At 41.7% G+C, this 20864-nt stretch overlaps 1 protein-coding gene across 3 annotated transcripts; it reads left to right on the top strand.

Annotated features, from left to right (window-relative positions):
- Window positions 1–1213: 1213 nt before the first annotated feature.
- ptbp2a (polypyrimidine tract binding protein 2a) lies at window positions 1214–17228 on the top strand. Of its 3 annotated transcripts, XM_055881414.1 has the most exons (14): window positions 1231–1315; window positions 1930–1972; window positions 2262–2289; window positions 3589–3655; window positions 6757–6938; window positions 7378–7674; window positions 7906–8016; window positions 8415–8628; window positions 10790–10905; window positions 13833–13866; window positions 14347–14439; window positions 14708–14924; window positions 15213–15290; window positions 15526–17228. In XM_055881414.1, the coding sequence occupies exons 4-14, from the start codon at window positions 3640–3642 to the stop codon at window positions 15653–15655; spliced, it is 1488 nt and encodes a 495-aa protein (XP_055737389.1). In that variant the 5' UTR covers window positions 1231–1315; window positions 1930–1972; window positions 2262–2289; window positions 3589–3639; the 3' UTR covers window positions 15656–17228. The 3 variants fall into 3 exon arrangements, with proteins under 3 accessions (XP_055737388.1, XP_055737387.1, XP_055737389.1); XM_055881413.1 differs by lacking the exon at window positions 1930–1972 and having other exon boundaries at window positions 1214–1315; window positions 8415–8616; XM_055881412.1 differs by lacking the exon at window positions 1930–1972 and having other exon boundaries at window positions 1214–1315.
- The last annotated feature ends 3636 nt before the right edge of the window (window positions 17229–20864 follow it).

Below are 20864 nucleotides of genomic sequence, written 5' to 3'. Positions count from 1 at the left end.
TTGAGATGGTTTAGTATGAGTCAGACCGCAGAATGAAGGAAGACCAGTCAACAAGAGCTCAGCATAATATGGGAACTCCTTCAAGACTGTTGGAATAGCATTTCAGGTGAAGCTGGTTGAGAGAATGCCAAAAGTGTGCAAAGCTGTCATCTAGACAAAGGGTGGCTATTTGAAGAATCTCAAATATAAAGTCAATTTTGATTTGTTTAATACTTTTTTTGGTTACTATATGATTCCATATGTGTTATTTCATAGTTATTTCTCCAATGTAGAAAATAGCAAAAATAAAGAAAAACCCTTGAATGGGTAGGTATTCTAAAACTGGTAGTGTATATTATAGTGTATTTAATGTTTTTACATTTTTTAAGTTTACCCATGAAAATCATACCGCCCCCCATTTTCTTCCACCTTTCCTGTTATGGTGAGAGGTTAGCAATGGTGAGAGGTTAGCATATTTTGGGATCATGATCTTTGTGCATCTGCAACTTTTTCACTCATTATTATTCATGATTATCCGTAATCATGGTAGCATTCACATTCTATTCTTATTTAAAATAAAGTGAATCCAAAATGACACAATAGGCCTACATTATTTACCATTCATATTGGGCTCAACATAATCTGAAACACAACCAAAAGATACTGCAAATGCATCCAAAAAGTTTGTAGAGTCACAAGCTTGATGTAGTCATTGCATGCTAGGGATATGGGACCAAATACTAAACTTTGACTGAATGTAATACACTACAAGCAAATGTGTCCGAATACTTATTACACCTTCAAATGGGGGGAATAGCTAGATACATAAAGTGCTTTCATTTATAAATGGTACAACAGATAGCCTATATGAAAACACCCTCAAATAATAACCAACAAGGCCAAGGCAAGCTTATGTCTGTTGTATTGAACACTCCGTTTGCCATCAGCAGAGGACAGTGATCATGCAATGTGTGTAATATAGCCATGTGACATGACCATGTTTGATGTAGGCACAATCCAGAGTCACATTAAATAACAAAACAAATCTCAATGGCCAAGTCAAATGATGAAGACTTCTTAATGGTAATTCATCAATTTAAAGCCACTATAAAATACAAAACAGTTGTACCACTATCTCTTCAAATGCTCTCGTCTTTAATAAACACAAAAAAAGCATGACGCTGCATGAAACGAAACACGTTTTTTGTTCGACTATTTCCGCCTTATTCGACTATTTCCGCCACGGTCTCCAGTCCCTCCATTTTGTTTTCTGTTGTTGGCAAGAGAACATTGCAGAAAACTGTGTCGTTTAGAAGGATTTTCTGGCAATGGACGGGTATGTATAATCGGCCTTCTACGAAGCTTGTGTTTTTCTTGAATGAATGCATCATGCGCGGCAATATATCGTTGATTAAAAGTAAAGTAGCTAACGTCAGATTCTAGCTAGGGTTTGTTTTAGCTAGCTAGCGTTACCTTAGCTTGGTTAGCTACTAGTAGCTACTAACTAACTCCTGGCTGACCAATGTCAGTGAGCTGGGAGAGAGCGATGGCAAGTTAGCTTGACCTATTTAGCTAACGGTAGCTACGTAAACAAAGTATATTTTGTTTCCGAAACTGTTTAGTACCCTGCTAATGTTAGCTAACTTACGTTAGGTAATACATAGCTGAATAATACATTGCACAGGCCAACGTTAGCTAACTAGCTCTGGATAGTATTCCATGCGAGGGTGTGTCGTCCTCGCTTGTGCGTTGATCATTCATTGAATCCTTTGTTGATCGGAAAACTAGCTAACGTTAGCTAGCTATCAACTCAAAGTAGAAGTCGTCAACACCGTTTAACGTTAGCTAAAAATAAATCATGGTTAACTTGAATTTCCATACATGTTTCCCCTTTTATATGTGGTCAGATAATCAACATGTTATAACTATGTGCTGGTTTTCTTTTTGTAGATAGCCACGGCACTAGCCAGTGAAGTTGCGCATCTTACCATGGGTAACGTTAGCTATCTGGCTAGCGTTTGCTAACTTCCTATGCTAGCTAACAAGCTCGAATCTACTAGAACATACCGTTACTAACGTTAGCTTGTTGGGTGACTGTGCTGCACATAATGTATCTGCTAATAACGTTACTGTTACTAGGTGACATTAGCTGGCTAGCTACCGTCTCTATCCCGTGAGTTAACTAACTAGCCAGTTGAACTGTAGCTAGCTAGATAAGCAGCATGCTCTGTATTGTGGAAAGATTATGCTTAGCTAATCAGTATATTCCCTCTCTTTTTCAGTATTGGAGATGTTGCAGTTGGCGTAAAGGTAAGCCTCAGTCCAGTGCCCTCTCTATGTCAAAGGTTATAGATGCTTGGAAACATCTAAAATTCTCTCTCATTATTTTGGCAATGCAAAACTCATTTTTCTTAATAATTATTAGCTTAGTTGTTACATTAGGCTAACTACATCCCGATTAACACATTGGTCAAGGTTTGCCTCCATCCAGTTTTAGACACCTATGTTATACTTTGTGGGCAGATACCTTACATGGGACACACAACTCAAATTTGCAACCCACCCATTTACTACAATTAATACAAACTAAAGTCCTTTGTGGTCATGGCACAGCTTTTCAAGTCAGAATCTGCACACAGAATCCTAAATGTAGCCTACTACTGTTGAGAGAGCATGTGTTATTGGATAAGAAAGATGAGGCAACATTTCAAATTGTAATTTCTAACTTTTATGATATTAGAACAACAGTAATTAAATAGGACCAACTGATGTCCATTCTGTTTAGGGAGAAAGGTTTTCTTTTATAAATGCATCCTGATACTGTACCCTCCTAACCCAGTTTGTTCAACAACCGCAGTTCCGTCTGGTGCAAAACAAAGTTAACTCTCCTGCTAAAGGAATGACTCTTAAAAACAAACAGTCCTTTGATAGTATTATTGGGCTTTGCCTCTGTGTTTTTCATCAATATTTAATGTCCAAAAGAAACTTTGCTTTGAGAAACATTCCCAGCCCTGGTGTGAGTTAGGTCTAGTTGTCACATTTTAAGTCAAAGACAACTTTATTATCTGGAATGTATTTGTGGACTCTGGCCCTACGGGAGCACTCCATATCTAATTTATCACATCTATAAAACATGTTGGCGATAAAGAACATTTCGTTCAAATTCACTCGCAGACAAAAGAGAAAAAGACTAAGACCCAGGCCTATTCTATAGTTGGGTCTGTAATGGCTCCAGGCCTCGTTGTCCCATCTGTCAGTTTTAGCGGTGCTCGGAGTACGTCAGCCAGCAACTGCAGCCCAGCGGACAGAGGACAGCTCCGAGCCTTCGGGGAGCGCTGGGGAGCTCCAGATGAAATGACATGTCTGATATCTTGAGACTCCATGAGATTAAACCGACCGACACTTGGAAAAAAAAAACTAAATGAGAGGCGACTCTTGGTGTTATGTCCTCCCCCCGTTTCCTCAAACTGTCCAGAGAGAGAGCTATTTCATTGTGGTCTTTCAGGGGCTCTGCTCACTGCAAATGGAAGGTGTCTCTTCTTGGAGAGTCATGCCTCTATTTCACATTCACTCTTTCTCGCTCTTTGTTTCCTTTCTTTCTTTCTCCAGAGAGGATCAGATGAGCTGCTGTCAAGCAGTCTCTACAACAGTGGCTCTGACATGAGCAGTATCAGTGGTAAGTTAGCGTGGTCCTAAAAAATTATCTTCTCTTTGCCAGCCCTCTCTTAATGGAATTTGCATACGTCATTTGATCGGTGTCCACCGGCATTAAAAGAAATGAAAGGATTAATGAATGTTTGAAAGTTGAACAGCGGTATTAGTGGGTGTCTTCCTCACGGGAGGTTTTTCAGTATCTGATAAACCTAGTGCGCCTCTGTAGGTGGGCACACACATGCTTGCATGTGATTGGAATAGAGATGCTGCCTGCTGTGCATTTCAATAAGCTATATCTCTTCAGAGCATTGCTGTAATGCCTTAGAGAGAAAATATAGTAGCCTGAGAACGCTACTGTATTGCTCCCTTTATTCTTAATTTTCTTTTCCACAGGTCCAAATCCATATCTTGAAATCCTCAACATCAAATTGTCACATGCGGTACTACAGGTGTAGACCTTAATGTGAAATGCTTACTTTACAAGCCATTAACCAGCAATGCAGTTCAAGAAATGGAGTTAATAAAATGTTTTTTTTTAAATCGCATCAAAAACTCCCAAGAAAATTACATAACAGTAACAGGGCTATATACAGGGGGTGGGGGTTCAATGTAAATACTTTGTTTGGCCATTTTATTTATTGTTCAGCACTCTTATGGCTTGGGGGTAGAAGCTGTTGAGGGGCTTTTTGGTCCTAGACTTGGCGTTCCGGTACCGCTTGCCGTGCGGTAGCATAGGGAACCGTCTATGACTTGGGCGACTGGGGTCTTTGACACTTTTTTTGGCCTTCCTCTGACAATGCCTAGTGTATATAGGTCCTGGATGTCAGGAAGCTTGGCCCCAGTGAAGTACTGGGCCGTACGCACAGCCCTCTGTAGCGCCTTGCGGTCAGATGCAGAACTTTGAGGATCTGGGGACCCATGCCCAATCATTTAAGTCTGCTGAGGGGGAAAAGGTGTTGCCGTGCCCCCTTCACGGCTCTCTTGGTGTGTTTGGACCATGATAGTTTGTTGGTGGTGTGGACACCAAGGAACTTGAAACTCTCAACCTGTTCCTCTTCCGCCCCGTCCATGTTAATGGGGGCCTGTTCAGCCCACCTTTTCCTATAGTCCATGGTCAGCTCATTTGTCTTGCGCACATTGAGGGAGAGGTTGTTGTCCGGGCACCACACTACCAGGTCTCTGACCTCCCTATAGGGTGTCTCATAGTTGTCTGCGATCAGGCCTGTCACTGTTGTGTTGTCAAAACTTAATGGTTGTGTTTGAGTCTTGGCCACGCAGTCGTGGGTGAACAGGGAGTACATGAGAGGACTAGGCACGCATCCCTGAGGGGCCGGAGTGTTGAGGATCAGCATGGCAGACGTGTTGTTGCCTGCCCTTACCACCTGGGGGTGGCCTGCCAGGAAGTCCAGGATTCAGTTGCAGAGGGAGGTTAGTCCCAGGGTTCTTAGCTTAGTGATGAGCTTTGTGGTGTTGATGCAGAAACGCTGAGTCAATGAACGGCATTCTCGCATAGGTGTTCCTTTTGTCCAGGTGGGAAAGGGCAGTGTGGAGTGCAATTGAAATGGAGTCATCTGTAGATCTGTTGGGGCGGTATTTGCATTGGAGTGCGTCTAGGGTTTCCATTATGATGGTGTTGATGTGATCCATGACTACCGACGTGAGTGCTACAGGCGGTAATCATTTAGGAAGGTTACTTTCGCTTTCTTGGGCCCAGGGTTTATGGTAGTCTGTCTGTAATACCTGAAAATGTCAGTGAAGACACTTGCCAGTTGGTCCGCACATGCTTTGAGTATACGTCTGGCCCTGCGGCTTTGAATGTTGACCAGTTTAAAGGGCTTGCTCACATCGAATATCACCGTCTGGAACAGCTGGTGCTCTCATGCATGCTTCAGTGTTACTTGCCTCCAAGCGAGCATAAAAGGCATTTAGCTCGTACAGTAGGCTTGCGTCACTTGGCAGCTCGCTGCTGGGTTTCCCTTTGTAGTCCGTAATATTTTCAAGCCCTGCCACATCCGACGAGTGTCAGAGCCGGTGTAGTTGGATTCAATCTTAGTCCTGTATTGACGCTATGCCTGTTTAGGGGTTTGTCTGAGAGCATAGCGGAATTTCTTATAAGCGTCCGGATTAGTGTCCCGCTCTTTGAAAACAATAGTTCTAGCCTTTCGCTCGGTGTGGATGTTGCCTGTATCCATGGATTCTGGTTGGGAAATGTACGTACATCACTGTGGGGACGATGTCGTCAAACACTTTTTGATGAAGCCGGTGCCTGAGGTGGTATACTCCTCAATGCCATTGGATGAATCCCAGAACATATTCCAGTCTGTGCTAGCAAAAACATTCCTGTAGCGTCTACTTCATCTCATCACTTACGTATTGAGCAAGTCATTGGTACTTCCTGCTTTAGTTTTTTCTTGTAACCCGGAATCAGGAGGATATAATTATGGTCAGATATGCCAAATGGAGAGCCTTACGTGTCTGTGTGTGTGGAGTAAAGGTCATCCAGAGTTTTTATTTATTATTATATATTTTTTTCCCCCTCCTTTGGTTGCACGTGTGACATGCTGGTAGAAATGAGGTAAAGTGGTGGTGGTATTCTACCTTAGGCGAGCAATACCTCAAGACTTCTTTAATATTAGACACGAACCAGCAGTTATTGTCAAATAGACACACACCCCTGCCCCTCGTTTTACCAGATGTCGCTGCTCTGTCGAGGCACGGAGAAGCTAGCCAGCTCTGTGTTATCCGTGCCGTCGTTCAGCCACATCTCTTTGAAACATACGATATTACCGTTTTTAATGTCCAGTTGGTAGTATAGTCTCATTCGTAGATTATCCGGTTTGTTTTCCAATGATTGCACGTTGGCCAATGATTTGGACTGTAGTAGTGGTTTACCTACTCGCCTGCAAATTCTTACAAGGCACCCCCCCTTTCCTCTGTCTTTTCTTCTATAGATGTAATAATCACTACAGACCCTGGTTCGATTCCAGGCTATATCACAACCACAATCATTCTGTGCGCCTTAAGTTGGTTGTGTGCGTTCTGGTGGGCAGATTGAGCGCGGAGCAGGAGACCAATTTACATTGTGACAAATAGACAATAAAAGTAATATTTTATTCTATCTAGATGGTACGTCCAATGGGAGTGACAGTAAAAAACTGAGAGTGGAAGACAGGATGGAGGCTCCTCCTTCTCGTGTGTTGCACATCAGAAAACTGCCCAACGAAACTTCAGAAACGGAGGTCATTGCCCTGGGGTTACCTTTCGGGAAGGTCACCAATATCCTAACTCTGAAGGGGAAAAACCAGGTGAGTGGGCCCAGACCAGTTCTGCAGCCGTTTTAGATTTTGTTCGCTGCCGGGTCCTGCCAAATGTTTATTTTTCAGTGAGTGGTCAGTGGGAGATGTTTGGCTCTTGCCCCTTAGATTCATTTCTTTGTCTGAGTGATTCCTAATTGCCTGTGTTTTAATCCATTAGTATTCCTTCTCAAACTTGCCATTAGGATTTGGAAACATTGGCTGTGTTTGTCTGAAATTAATGTCATGGTCACATTGTTGAAGTTTTCATAGTGAATTGTTAAGTTTCCTTGCTTTGTGTCCCTGTATATTGTCTTACAATACAGAAATGTTTAAGTTCAGTTTAATTGAATATAACTGTATAATTTCTGTATCATAAGACTCCATAGAATGACATTGGGTATATATCCTAACAGAACTCTAATTTCTCTTTCTGGCCATTGGTCCTCAGGCTTTCTTGGAGCTGGGGACAGAGGAAGCGGCAATTACCATGGTCAACTACTACTCTACTGTGACACCGCATGTTCGTAACGTCCCCGTATTCATCCAGTACTCCAACCACAAAGAACTCAAAACAGACGCCGGAAACCAGCGGGCCCAGGCGGTCCTGCAGGCGGTGTCAGCGGTCCAAGGAGGCGGTACCCCTACATCGGGTTCAGATCTGGCTCTAACAGCTGCATCCAGCCCTGTGCTCAGAATAATCATCGACAACATGTTCTACCCAGTCACTCTGGATGTGTTGCAGCAGGTACCCTCACAACTTCACATTTTTGTGTCGGAGAGCAGTTTTATGAATGCAATATACATTTTCTTGTGGATATGCTCAATTTTTTTTGTACATAGTTGACCACTACCTCGTCTGCCCTTATCTCGCTGCAGAAATTAGTTTATTTTTTGGTGGTTTAATATTATGTCTGATAGTAAAACATCAGGTATGTTGATGTATTTTAAACACATTTCCTGTTTTTCCGTCTGTTAGATCTTCTCAAAGTTCGGCACGGTCATGAAGATAATCACATTCACCAAGAACAATCAGTTCCAGGCCCTGCTGCAGTTCAACGACCCATCTACCGCACAGCAAGCCAAAATTGTGAGTAGTGATGATAATAAATACATAGGTATGATAGAGCGTTTTTCTAAGAACCACAGGGTAAGAGAGACTGTGATACCCCGTGCAGACCTCTCATAGCACTTCAAGAGTTCATAATTACGTTTTGGTAATTCGGCAGGCGCTCTTATCCAGAACGACTTTAGTGAGTGTATACATTTTCGTACTGGTCCCCTGTGGGAATCAAACCCCCAACCCTGGCGTTGCAAGTGCCATGCTCTACCAACTGGGCCACACGGGACCGTGAAATTAACTGAGTTGTACAATTTCATTACTCGTTGGTGTATTTGTACACTTCTCACCATTTCTATTGGGAGAGCACTGCTGAGTAAGGTTTCCACGTACAAATAAACCTGAAACTTGTTTCCATTCTTCCCCAGGCCCTGGATGGTCAGAACATCTACAACTCGTGCTGCACGCTCCGCATCGATTACTCCAAGCTGGTCAACCTGAACGTCAAGTACAACAACGACAAGAGCCGTGACTACACCCGGCCAGAGCTCCCCGCCGGGGATGGACAGCCTGCCATGGACCCCAACATGGCTGCTGCCTTTCAAGGCAAGGACTCCAACTCTCTGCTTGGTAAGATCCCAGGTAGATCCCTCTCTTTTCCTTTCTCTTTCCTCTTAATGTCTTCTTTGGGGCTCTTGGGGTTGGGAGGTGTTGGAAGCTCAACACTGGTTAGGGGACTAGCTCTGCTTTCTATATCTCTGGTGTTGTGGGGTCTATTTGTCTATCTCTGCTCATGTCTGTCAATTTCATCCATCTCCTTTGTCCAGTAGGGTTGGGCGGTATCCAGAATTTCTGTACACGGTATTACCGGAGTTGCACACAAGGGGTGCTATTTAGATGTATTTATTTAACACAAAACATTTTAGGCAACAGGGATCTGTTGATCCGGGAGGGGATTGAATGTCTATGCTGTAACGAAGAAGCTTGATCTTTATATATCCACTTAGCAAGTTAGCAAACCAAATGCATCGCTTGAGACCTGAGCTGGGTGTAATTTATTTGACACATTTTCTATTTCTTAAAGTTAGAATAAAAATAACTATTTAATCTTTATTTAACTAGGCAAGTCAGTCATGAACAATTTCTTATTTACAATGACGGCCTACCCCAAACCAGGACGACACTGGGACAATTGTGCGCCGCACTATGGGACTCCCAATCATGGCCGGATGTGATTCAGCCTGCATTCGAACCAGGGACTGTAGTAACGCCTCTTGCACTGAGATACAGTGCCTTAGACCGCTGTGCCACTCGGGAGCCCACAGTGGCATTATAAGCAGTGGTATAGCTAACATTGTAAACCATACATTTACATTTTAGTAATTTAGCAGACACTCTTATTCAGTGACTTACGTAGTGAGTGCATGCATGTTTTTCTGAGTTACGCATCTGGAACGCCTGTATTTCGAGAATACACGGAATATCGCCCAAGCCTAGTGTCAGGTGGAATCACTCTTGCTGGACTGGCTGTGCAGTTTTACCACAACCGGGGCTCTGGGTGGGTGGGGTTTGCACATCTTAGACCATTCCATTGGTCCTAAAGTGAAGTCTCCACCCACACTGGGCCCTGGGTGAGCCAAATGAGCTCTCAGACTCTTGTTGGGTCTAAGTCCTGATCCCTCTAACCCAGTTATCTCCAACAGGTCGGCCGCGAACTAACAGTAGCTCGCAGCCCACCTGTGAGTAGCTTGCCATGCAATTCACATGTTCCCACCGCAAACTGTCATAAACAAATCAGACACCTCAAGCTCCCAGCTACTATCTAATCAACGCAACATTGACATTATCCCACCATAGTTAGTGTTAGCTTAAGCTTTTTAAGCCAATAGTGGCTATCTGTAATATTGCCCGTCTATCTGTGTGGTGTGTGCGTGAAGCCAGTTGGTGTGATAACATTTGTCAACCCACAAGACAGTTTTCCTCGATCTCCTCAATTAACCGTTAACTGCAAAGTAGGCTTACCTGGCAGCAGTATATCATGAGTATGTATATTATTTGTATCTATAATTTGTTATTTGCAAACTTTGCCATGAAATGGGCAGCGGCAATGCAGAACCATCGCTATGCATGCACGTCGGCACATTCCTCACCCGCTAGATGCGCTATTAAAGGGAAATTGCACAAAAAATACAGTACCAGTCAAGTTTGGACACCTACTCAGCATATGTGGGAACTCCTTCAAGGCTGTTGGAAAGCTGGTTGAGAGAATGCCAAGTGTGCAAAGCTGTCATCAAGGCAATGGTGGCTACTCTGAAGAATCTCAAATGTAAAATATATTTTGATTTAACTTTTTTTGGTTACTACATGATTCCATATGTGTTATTTCATAGTTCTCTCCACTATGATTATACAATGTAGAAAATAGTCAAAATAAAGAACAACACTTGAATGAGTAGGTGTCTAAACTTTTGACTGGTACTGTTTGCTTCCAGACCCTAAGAAAACGTGTCCTGATGTGATTTAACTGTTGACATGGACGCAGAACATTCAATTTCCTGGTTTCTCTAGGAACAATTTTGAGAGTGAAAAACAAATCTAAGACCAAGACATAAAACTGAGAACATAATTTGGGAAGATATGAAATATTTCTTTAAAAAATTGTGATTTTACACGGCCCCCCTTTGAGTTGTTTATGAACCATTATTTTACCAGCTCTATTGACAGAACGCACTACTACGCACTACTTTCTCTGGTACTCTAAGGACAGCGGGGACCCCTGCTCTAACCTCTGACCTCTCTCCAGGTGCCCTGAGCCCGCTGAATGCTGCGGCGGCGGCGGCTGCTGCTGCAGGAAGGGTGGCTCTGTCTGGTCACTCTGGCTCCAGCGGCGTGCTCCTGGCCTCCAACCTCAATGAAGAGGTCAGTTCTGTTCTACCTTCCCATCCAGACATGGACCTAACCCCTCTCACACGCCTAACACACATGCTCTTGTTTCTATTGTCTATTGTCCTCTTTCTCTTTCTCGCTCTCTCTGCCTCCATGATGTCCAAGTCTGCCAGTGCACTGAGCCCCTCTCGCTCTCTTCAAAGACTGGGGGGGGGGGGGGGGGGGGGGGCTCTAGTTTTCTCTAAGCTTTCCTCTCTGGCTCATATGAAAGATCATATGATGACTTTGTATTGTCTGAATCACTCTCACTGCTATTCTCTCTCCTTCCTTCTCATTTTGCCATACTGAACTGAAACGTAACCATCTCTTTCCTCTCTGCTCTCCTCTCCTAACTTGATCTCTCTGTCTGCCTGTCTCGTATGAAATCTCTATGGAGAGGATCTTATATTTCAGATACTATGACTCTGTTATTACTTCCCACACTCTCAACATGTATAGTACCAGTCAAAAGTTTGGACACCTACTCATTCAAGGGTTTTTCTTTATTTTTTACATTGTAGAATATTAGTGAAGACATCAAAACTATGAAATGACACGTATGGAATCATGTAGTAACTAAAAAAGTGTTAAACAAACCACCCTTTGCCTAGATGACAGCTTTGCACACTCGTGGCATTCTCTCAACCAGATTAATGAGGAATGCTTTTCCAGCAGTCTTGAAGGAGTTCCCACATATGCGGAGCACTTGTTGGCTGCTTTTCCTTCACTCTGTGTGACAAAATAACACAGACACTGGACAGAGGAACTCTGCCTAGAAGGCCAGCATAGAGGGAATCATGTAGTAACCATAAAAGTGTAGTAACCAAAAAACATGTGGTAACCAAAAAAAAAACTACTCTAAATATAGTTTATATTTGAGATTCTTCAAATAGCCACCATTTGCCTCGATGACAGCTTTGCAGACTCTTGGCATTCTCTCAACCAGCTTCACCTGGAATGCTTTTCAACAGTCTTGAAGGAGTTCCCACATATGCTGAGCACTTATTGGCTGCTTTTCCTTCACTGCGGTCTGGCTCATCCCAAACCATGTCAATTTGGTTGAGGTCGGGTGATTGTGGAGGCCAGGTCATCTGATGCAGCACTCCATCACTCTCCCCTGTCAAATAGCTCTTACACAGCCTGGAGGTGTGTGCTGGGTCATTGTTCTGTTGAAAAACAAATTATAGTCCCACTAAGCGCAAACCAGATGGATTGTTTATTGCTGCAGAATGCTGTGGTCGCCATGCTGGTTAAGTGTGAGAGAGAGCGAGTGCCTTGAATTCTAAATAAAGCATCCCCACACCATCACACCACCTCCTCCATGCTTCACGGTGGGAACCACACATGCGGAGAGCATCCGTTCACATACTCTGTGTCTCCCAAAGACACGGTGGTTGGAACCAAATATCTCAAATTTGGACTCATCAGACAAAAGGACCACACGTGTTTCTTGGCCCAAGCAAATCTCTTTTTATTGGTGTCCTTTGGTAGTGGTTTCTTTGCAGCAATTTGACCATGAAGGCTTGATTCACTCACTCCTCCAAACAGTTGATGTTGAGATGTGTCTGTTACTTGAACTCTGAAGCAAGTCCTCATGAGAGCCAGTTTTCATCATAGTGCTTGATGGTTTTTGCGACTAAAATTTTTAGAATTGGCTGACCATGTCTTAAAGTCATGATGGACTTGTTTCTCTTTGCTTATTTGAGCTGTTCTTGCCATAATATGGACTTGGTCTTTTACCAATTACGACTATCTTCTGTATACCACCCCTACCTTGTTACAACACAAGTGATTGGCTCAAACGCATTAAGAAGGAAAGAAATTCCACAAATTAACTGCCACACCTGTTAAATGAAATGCTTTCCAGTTGACTACCTTATGACGCTGGTTGAGAGAATGCCAAGGGTGGCTACTTTGAACAATTTCAAATATTAAATATATTTTGATTTTGTTTTAACACTTTTTTGGGGTTGCTATTATTCTACAATGGAGAAAGTAGTAAAAAATAAAGTGATAACCCTTGAGTTGCTATGTCCAGACTTTTGACTGGTACTGGTCTGTGTTGAATGCCATAACTCAGGTGGTTTCATGTCTGTTGTCTCAAGATTTGAGTGCATGGTCTTTGGACAAATTTGATTCACTTCATACTCTTCAACACATTTCATCTGAAATCTCCTTGGCCCCGTTTTTAAAAAGTTATCCATCTGGATTTTGCCTATCGGATAGGATTAAATGCATAGAAATAGAACAGACCAATTATTGACTTGAATGGGAACTCCCGTTCTATTTAATCCTATCCGGATAGATACCTTTTGAAAAACTGGGCCCTGAACTTCAAGCTTTAGCCTACTGCATGTACTTTGTTTCTTCATTGCGAGGCTATTACTCCTATGATTATGGTGTGATTATGATTTGACGTTGAATGTACCTTACCCATGTTTGTCCAGGGGGTGATTACATTTGGCACAATTTATTTGCTTGTTTAGTTCTGACTAAGTACATGAACCGGCCATCTTCTGACCAAACTCCTGCATTTCCAGTGTACTGACCTGTATTTATTTTTGTCCCCCTCCCTCACTTTGTTTTAATATTTGCATTTGCTCCTCCTCCCTCCCACCCCTCTCTCTCTCTCTCTCTCTCTCTCTCTCTCTCGCTCTCCCCCATCTATTCCCCTTGCTTCATCCATCACTGTAACCCCACTGTTCATGATTGGTGCTTGAACAAAACCAACCCGTTCCCTTGGACCAACCTTATCCCCAAATTAACTGAACCATACTCCATGACCACCTTCACCATTCTACGGGAAACCACCCTCCTCCGTTATGGATGATCTGTCCATCTCCGCTACGCTCTCTACCTCCGCTCCGACTCTTCTACCTCTCTACCTGTCTTCCGCTGCTTGCTCTTCTCTCCTTCTAAAGATGGTTACGCCCCAAAGTCTGTTTACTCTCTTCGGTATGTTATTGTTAGCTCTCTACCGCTCTCTTCTTTTGTTGTTGCTTATTTCTGTTAAGAGACATTTTAATTTTATTTCCTTACACTGTAACTGGTTTGGCTTGTAGTTTTTAGGAATAGGTTATTCTGTTACATTGGTTTGGTTATCTCTCTCAATCTCTCGTTTCGGCTATTGAAATTGATCCATCCATAGATTTGTTCAAATGCATGGTAAATTGATTTGGCATGTACTGTAGTTTGATTGGCTAAACATCTCACAGAGCTTGTTAACTTCTCTATTTGATGGTTTCTCTGTCTGACCTTTACAGACACACGCCTCCATTTAATTCTGATGAATGATCTCAAGCCTACTGTCTCTATCTAGCCTCTTTCTCTCTCTGTCTTGCCTAAACCTTCCCTCTATCTCCAGCGCTAACTGTTTTCCTCACTGTCTCCTCTTCCTCCTCGCCCTCCTCTCGTCTGCTCATGGCTTTAACACAGGGGTCTATGGGGACACCCAGAGGGTGAAGATTCTTTACAATAAGAAGGACAGTGCTCTGATACAGATGGCCGATGCCAGTCAAGCCCAGCTAGGTAAGATTCTCCTCCATTTCCCCAACTGTCAACTCTCATGTTAACCGGCTGACTTAAAAAGGATTTTAAATATTATTCCGTTTCCCATGTTCTGAAGTGGCAAATAAGAATATTTGTTTTATTTTGTTGATGTAAACTGGATAAATAAATGTTAAATTAACTAAAATTGGATAGGATAAACGTCCTCACATGGGCATTTGTTTTCGGGAACATTACAGCTGGATAAAACAAACCATACACACTTAATACAAATCCAATCTGCTTCCAGCGATGAGTCACCTGAACGGTCAGAAGATGTATGGGAAGGTCATCAGGGTGGCTCTGTCCAAGCACACCTCAGTGCAGCTGCCCAGGGATGGACTGGATGACCAGGGCCTCACCAAGGACTTCACCAACTCCCCCCTGCACCGCTTCAAGAAGCCCGGCTCCAAGAACTTTCAGAACATCTTCCCTCCCTCCACCACCCTCCACCTCTCCAACATCCCGTAAGTCTATGTCATGGCCCCTAGACTAGACACTCAGTTGTCTTTATTGGCTCATAATGGTTATTGTTAGGATTTGGACATGGTAAGCAGCTCCTGCATTGGTCTGTTAGTGTAGCCCCTGATCCAAGGTCAGTTTTGCGGTTTCTCACTCAACGGTATTTGGGGAGGGGAATCTGATCCCAGATCTGTGCTAAGGGCAACGTCTATACCTGGAAAGAAAGTAAAGGGAACCCTATGGTCTGGGTTGGCTGTCTTTTGTTGGAATGCTAAGTTCACGTGTTTCGACAGAACGGACGTAACTGAAGAAGACCTGAGACTACTGTTCTCCAATGCCGGGGGCACTGTGAACGCATTCAAGTTTTTCCAGTAAGTCTTTTTTTCTCCTTACCGCTATAATAACGTAACTGCGCTACAGTTGTTCTTGATTTGGTTGTGAATTAATTTCTGTGGCTCTGTGGCTAGCTGCAGGGTGCTACACTGACTGACCCTGTGTAACTCAAATATGTGCATTTTGGGTGTTCTGTGGGCTTTTTGAGAGCAGAGGATAATATCAATTCTGAAGTAACAGTGGGACAAATAAACCATCTTGTCTTCTTCCCAGGGATCACAAAATGGCGCTGCTCCAGATGTCGACGGTGGAAGAGGCCATCCAGGGTCTGATTGACCTCCACAACTACAACATGGGTGACAACCACCACCTGAGAGTGTCCTTCTCCAAATCCTCCATCTAAACCAGCATAATGATCCTCCACAACATCGCTTTCTGTTTCCAAATGGCTTTAGGCCGCCGTTCGTTTATCCTGTTCACTCTTTCTGGACTGGGGGACCACATTTTGACCTCATTGTAGTTCTTTCTATTTTTTCTTTCTACGTTTTATCAGTCATTCCTTCAGAGAGAACCAGAAACTAAAATGTGTATTAAAAATAAGTTGTTTTACTTGTATGTTTTTGAGGACATTTTACCCCCTTCACCTAACCCCTGTGTAAGTCCCATATTCCATTTGTATGATAGGCAAACCATTTCCTTTTTCCATCTTCTTATTATGAAGGGTGGATAAATGGACTTTGGCGTCTATTATGATTAGTTACATAAGATATGTGCCTTACCTGACAATATCAACTCTTTTTACATTTAAATATTTACACGAATCCCTGCAGTCAGATTTTGAGGCACATTAATTTTGATGTGTAAGATTTGTTTAAAACATGATTTCTGTTCTCCCATGTGACTGTGCAGTTTGAACTTCTGCCACCCAAAAAGCTCCTTTTCAGTTGCAGGTGTTGAATTTGTGCCGGATTTTATTTTGTTAAAGTCACTATAGTTGTTGTGGAGTGGGGGAACCATATGAGATTGAAGTTGAATTAGTCTTTTTACAACCATTTTTTGTGCTAATTTGGACGACCGTGCTTGAGGTTTCTTGCGAACAGACAACCAACAATGCAGATTTAATCCAAGTTTCCATCTGTGTGATCATTTTAACTGTTTTTGTTTCCACAAGTCATCCATTTACTAAAATAGTCAATGTTGCTGTTCTTTAGATGTTAGTTTTCCTTACCTACCTTTTTTTGATGTACAATGGTAGAAGTTGAGTGGTTTCCTAAGCATGTACTGCCTGGTCTAGTTATTGGAATTAAAAGTTGGTAGTACTTTATTCATTTGAACTGTACTTCATAACTGTCATTGTCCTACAGATGATGAAACAAATGTCATGGCAATATTATGAAGTACAGTTCCAATAAAGTGTTACAAAAAATCTGCTGTTGCATGCGTTGGAAGAGGCTAATAGAAGAGTATCTGTAGTGACGTCAACGTGTTGCAGTTTACTGATGAAGGTTGGGACCAAAGTGTATGTGCCTTAGTTTTAATTTACATCGCATCGCCAAGGAAAGGAACAATATTTTAGTGACCCGCTGATATATTTTGTATATCTGAACAAATAAGATACAGGACCTGATTCAGAATCAACCACCTTCATTCCTTCTATGGTTATTTTAAGCTGATATACATGTAATACCCACAATTGTTTGATGAATCCCACAACCTCAACTTTCTAGAAAACGAGATTCTGTTTTTCAAGAGAAGTCATGTATATTTTCTATCAGTTACATTTTTACAGCTCTAGAAATGTAATATTCAGATATAGTTTGGAAGCGGCACAATTAAAATAATTTTCTAACAAAGTCGGGAGATTTGGTCTGACTTAGTAGTTTTGAGATTTTTTTCTTCTCCACTTTATCTTCTCTCTTGTGTGTACTTTGCTTTACCTGTGTAGCATGGTCAATAAACTCTTCTGTAGGTCTGTATTCACCTCTTCTGTCTCTGTCTACAGCTTGCTCATCTTTCTTCTCCGGTCTCACTTCACTAGGTTTCTGATTTCAGTTATATTTTGTCCCAGGGTGGGAAAGGAAAGGCACCAAAACAAATGGGGATACTAAAGCTCAAAATAGGCCTAATTCAATTATCTGAACAAAATAAATGAACAATTTGAAGTTTGCTTCTGGCAGATTAAACCCCCTGGTTTTGAACTTGTTCTGTCTCCTCTTCCTGTAGATCTAATACACTAACCAGTCTCTGGGGCGCACACTGTTTTAAATCCATATATAGTCTTCTCTTTCTGCTCTGTAGGGGCATCTGTCACTAAATGCTCATAACCACTGGAATTAGCTACATATTGCACTAATCCAATGCCACCATTTTATCTAGACCTTACGCTCCAACTAACATACTGTGTGTGTGTAGAGTGTCACTTACTACCATCTCTGGAGTAATCTGTGTAATATCATTCCATTCTGAGGCCATAGGGGGGGAAAGCATGTCTAACATCCATTGACCAATAACTCATGTTTCTGGTCATGAAATGTTTTAATGTCTAGTCTATGGCAGTCTGTTTATTATAGTCTCAACGCATTTCTGTACTTGACCAGTGGCTGCTGTGTTTGCAGTGGCGTTATTGAGTCAGTTCATTGGCATGGGCTGTACAATGATGGACGCCCTGTCTGTGACTGTCTGATGAAGACGATTCTCCAGCCCCGCTCTGGAGTTGAAACGCGGGGCCGGTGTGATTCATCATGGCCTAGTCCTAGATTGACTACCACCATACCGGTACTCCCAGTCCACGCTGCTGTTATTTTGCACACTTAAATGAAAGCGCTTGTGTTCTCCATCTACCTTTATAAACAGAAAATACATGATAAATCAGCGAGCGGACGACCCAGACCGAATCAATAGCACGTCTAGCCCCAATGCATCACGAGACATCTGTATCCACTCTCCATCACCCAGTCAACAAGATGGGAGCTGTTCTATTTTTTCTGTCTTTTTTTCCCCCCACTGAAAGGTGTGGCTAAGAAGTTCTTGTTGGAGTTGAATATAGTGTTACTCTGTCCTGTGCAAGTTCCAATTATGTCCAAATGTTTCTATTGTCAGTAAAGCTTTATCTTTAGTAATTTTGGAATATTTTATACCGCAACCATCTAGTAATCCAAAGTTTGTGTGTTCAAATCGCACCAGGGACAATTGTAGCATTTTAGATAACCCTTTTCCTAACCTTAACCTACCTCTCCTAACCTTTCTCGTTTAGTTCTAACATTTGAGTAAATTCTCTGTAACCTTTGTCGTTAGTTCTCCTACCCTTTTACATAGATTCTCCTAACCAGCAACATGGAAGAAGCAGCCTGGTCTCAGAGAAAGACGTATAACCCTAATGTTCTCAAAGACGTATGATAAATAACATTATCCAATTCATATGATATTGTACCAACGGGTAAGACATATGTTACTATACTCTTCCAAATTGTATGATATTGTACGAACACTTGCTTTCATAATGTAATGTGATGTGAGAGCAAGTAATTTCCCACTGGGCACAAACTGGTTGAATCAACGTTGTTTCAATATAATTTATCAACGTATTGTGACGCGGAATCTACGTGGAAAATACATTGTCATCATGGTAAATTACAACATAGACAAACTTGTATGAAATATGTTGATTTTGTACCTTTAGAACAACGTCAGATATTCAATGTTACAGTGCCTTCAGAAAGTATACACAACCTTTGACTTTTTTACAGCCTGAATTTAAAATGGAAAAAATTGGCCTGCAAACAATAACCTCATAATGTCAAAGTGGAATTATGTTTTTAGAAATGTATAATAGAAATGTATAATATAAATTGATTGTAAATGAAAAACTGAAATGTTGTGAGTCAGTAAGTATTTGAGCCTAAATAAGTTCAAGAGTAAAAATGTGCTTTGCAAGTTACATTAAGTTGCGTCGTGTTTAACATGATTTTGTAATGATTACCATGTCTCTACCCCACACATACAATTATCTGTAAGGTCCCTCAGTCAAACAGTGAATTTCAAACACAGATTCAACCACAAAGACCAGAGAGGTTTTCCAATGCCTCACAAAGAAGGGCACCTAATGGTAGATGGGTTTAAAGAAAGAAAAAAAGCAGACATTGAATATCCCTTTGAGCATGGTGAAGTTATTAATTAAACTTTGGATGGTGTATCAATACACCCAGTCTCTATAAAGATATAGCCATCCTTCCTAACTCAGTTGCAGGAGAGGAAGGAAACTACTTAGGGATTTAATGAGGTCAATGGTGACTTTTACAGACAGTTACAGAGTAATGGCTGTGATAGGAGAAAACTGAGAATGGATCAACAACATTGTAGTTACTAGTTACATTGTAGTTACCACAATACTAACCCAATTGACAAAGAGAAAACACAGAAGTCTGTACAGAATAAAAATATTCCAAAACATGCATCCTGCTTGCAACAAGGCACAAAATGAATACTGCAAAAATGTGGCAAAGCAATTCACTTTTTTGTCCTGAAAACAAATTGTTATGTTTGGGGCAAATCCAATACAACACATTACTGAGTGCTACTCTCCATATTTTCAAGCATAGTGGTGGTGGCTGCATCATGTTATGGGTATGCTTGTAATCGCTAAGGACTGGGAATGGAGCTAAGCACAGGCAAAATCCTAGAGAAAAACCTGGTTCAGTCTGCTTTCCACCAGACACTGGGAGATGAATTCACCTTTCAGCAGGACAATAACCTGAAACACAAGGCCAAATCCACACTGAAGTTATTTACCAAGAAGACTGTGAATGTTCCTGATAATGTTTCACTTTATGGGGTATGGTGGGTAGATGGGTGAGAAAAAAATCATATTTAATCCATTTTAAATTTAGGCTGTAAAACAACCAAATGTGGAATAAGTCAAAGGGTATGAATACTTTCTGAAGGCACTATCAGAAAAATAGAATAGGCTGGGCAGCACCCCCTGGAGAATTAATCAACAGTATCTACAGCTACCCTTTGGTCTCTCATCCAGGGTCTTAATAACCAAGCCCTGCTTAGCTGTGGTATTTGTCATTGACCATTACCAATGTGCTATCGTGAGAATGATTGTTGAGAGGTCTCCACTTAAAGGCGAAATAGATTCACTGTTGCTATTGAAATGATTCCAAAGGGTAGGTTTAACAGAGCAAATTAAATGTGACCACACTTCAACACTCACATATCCTCAATGGTGCTATTTAGGCCTATATAGCATTTGCGAAGTCATCAACAGCTATTGTTTTAATTCAACCCAGAATTCGACTGAAAATAAACAATACAATAGACCTAGGGTTTCAAGCTCTGGTTGATTTAAAATGTAATGATATTTAGTCAACTCAACCAAAAATCAACATTTGAAAGAGATGTATTTTCTGCTTGGATAGTTCCATCTGTGCCACTGAATTGGTTTGGCTTTAATTCTAGTTTGTCTACAAATTAATAATTTAATAACTCAGCAAAAAAAGAAACGTCCTCTCACTATCAACTGTGTTTATTTTCAGCAAACTTAACATGTGTAAATATTTGTATGAACATAACAAGATTCAACAACTGAGACATCAACTGAACAAGTTCCA

The sequence above is a fragment of the Salvelinus fontinalis genome, chromosome 25 (genome assembly GCF_029448725.1).
Source record: "Salvelinus fontinalis isolate EN_2023a chromosome 25, ASM2944872v1, whole genome shotgun sequence".
In the NCBI taxonomy this organism is placed as follows: Eukaryota; Metazoa; Chordata; class Actinopteri; order Salmoniformes; family Salmonidae; genus Salvelinus; species Salvelinus fontinalis.
Note: the sequence above shows the minus strand (reverse complement) of the source record. Positions and strands in the feature narration are given on the sequence as shown.

Excerpts from the sequence above, each read along its gene's own strand:
- ptbp2a (XM_055881412.1), top strand. Across the intron at positions 8,629-10,789 it reads TCTGCTTGGTAAGATCCCAG|GTGCCCTGAGCCCGCTGAAT; the intron begins GTAGATCCCTCT and ends ACCTCTCTCCAG. Across the intron at positions 15,291-15,525 it reads AACGCATTCAAGTTTTTCCA|GGATCACAAAATGGCGCTGC; the intron begins GTAAGTCTTTTT and ends TCTTCTTCCCAG.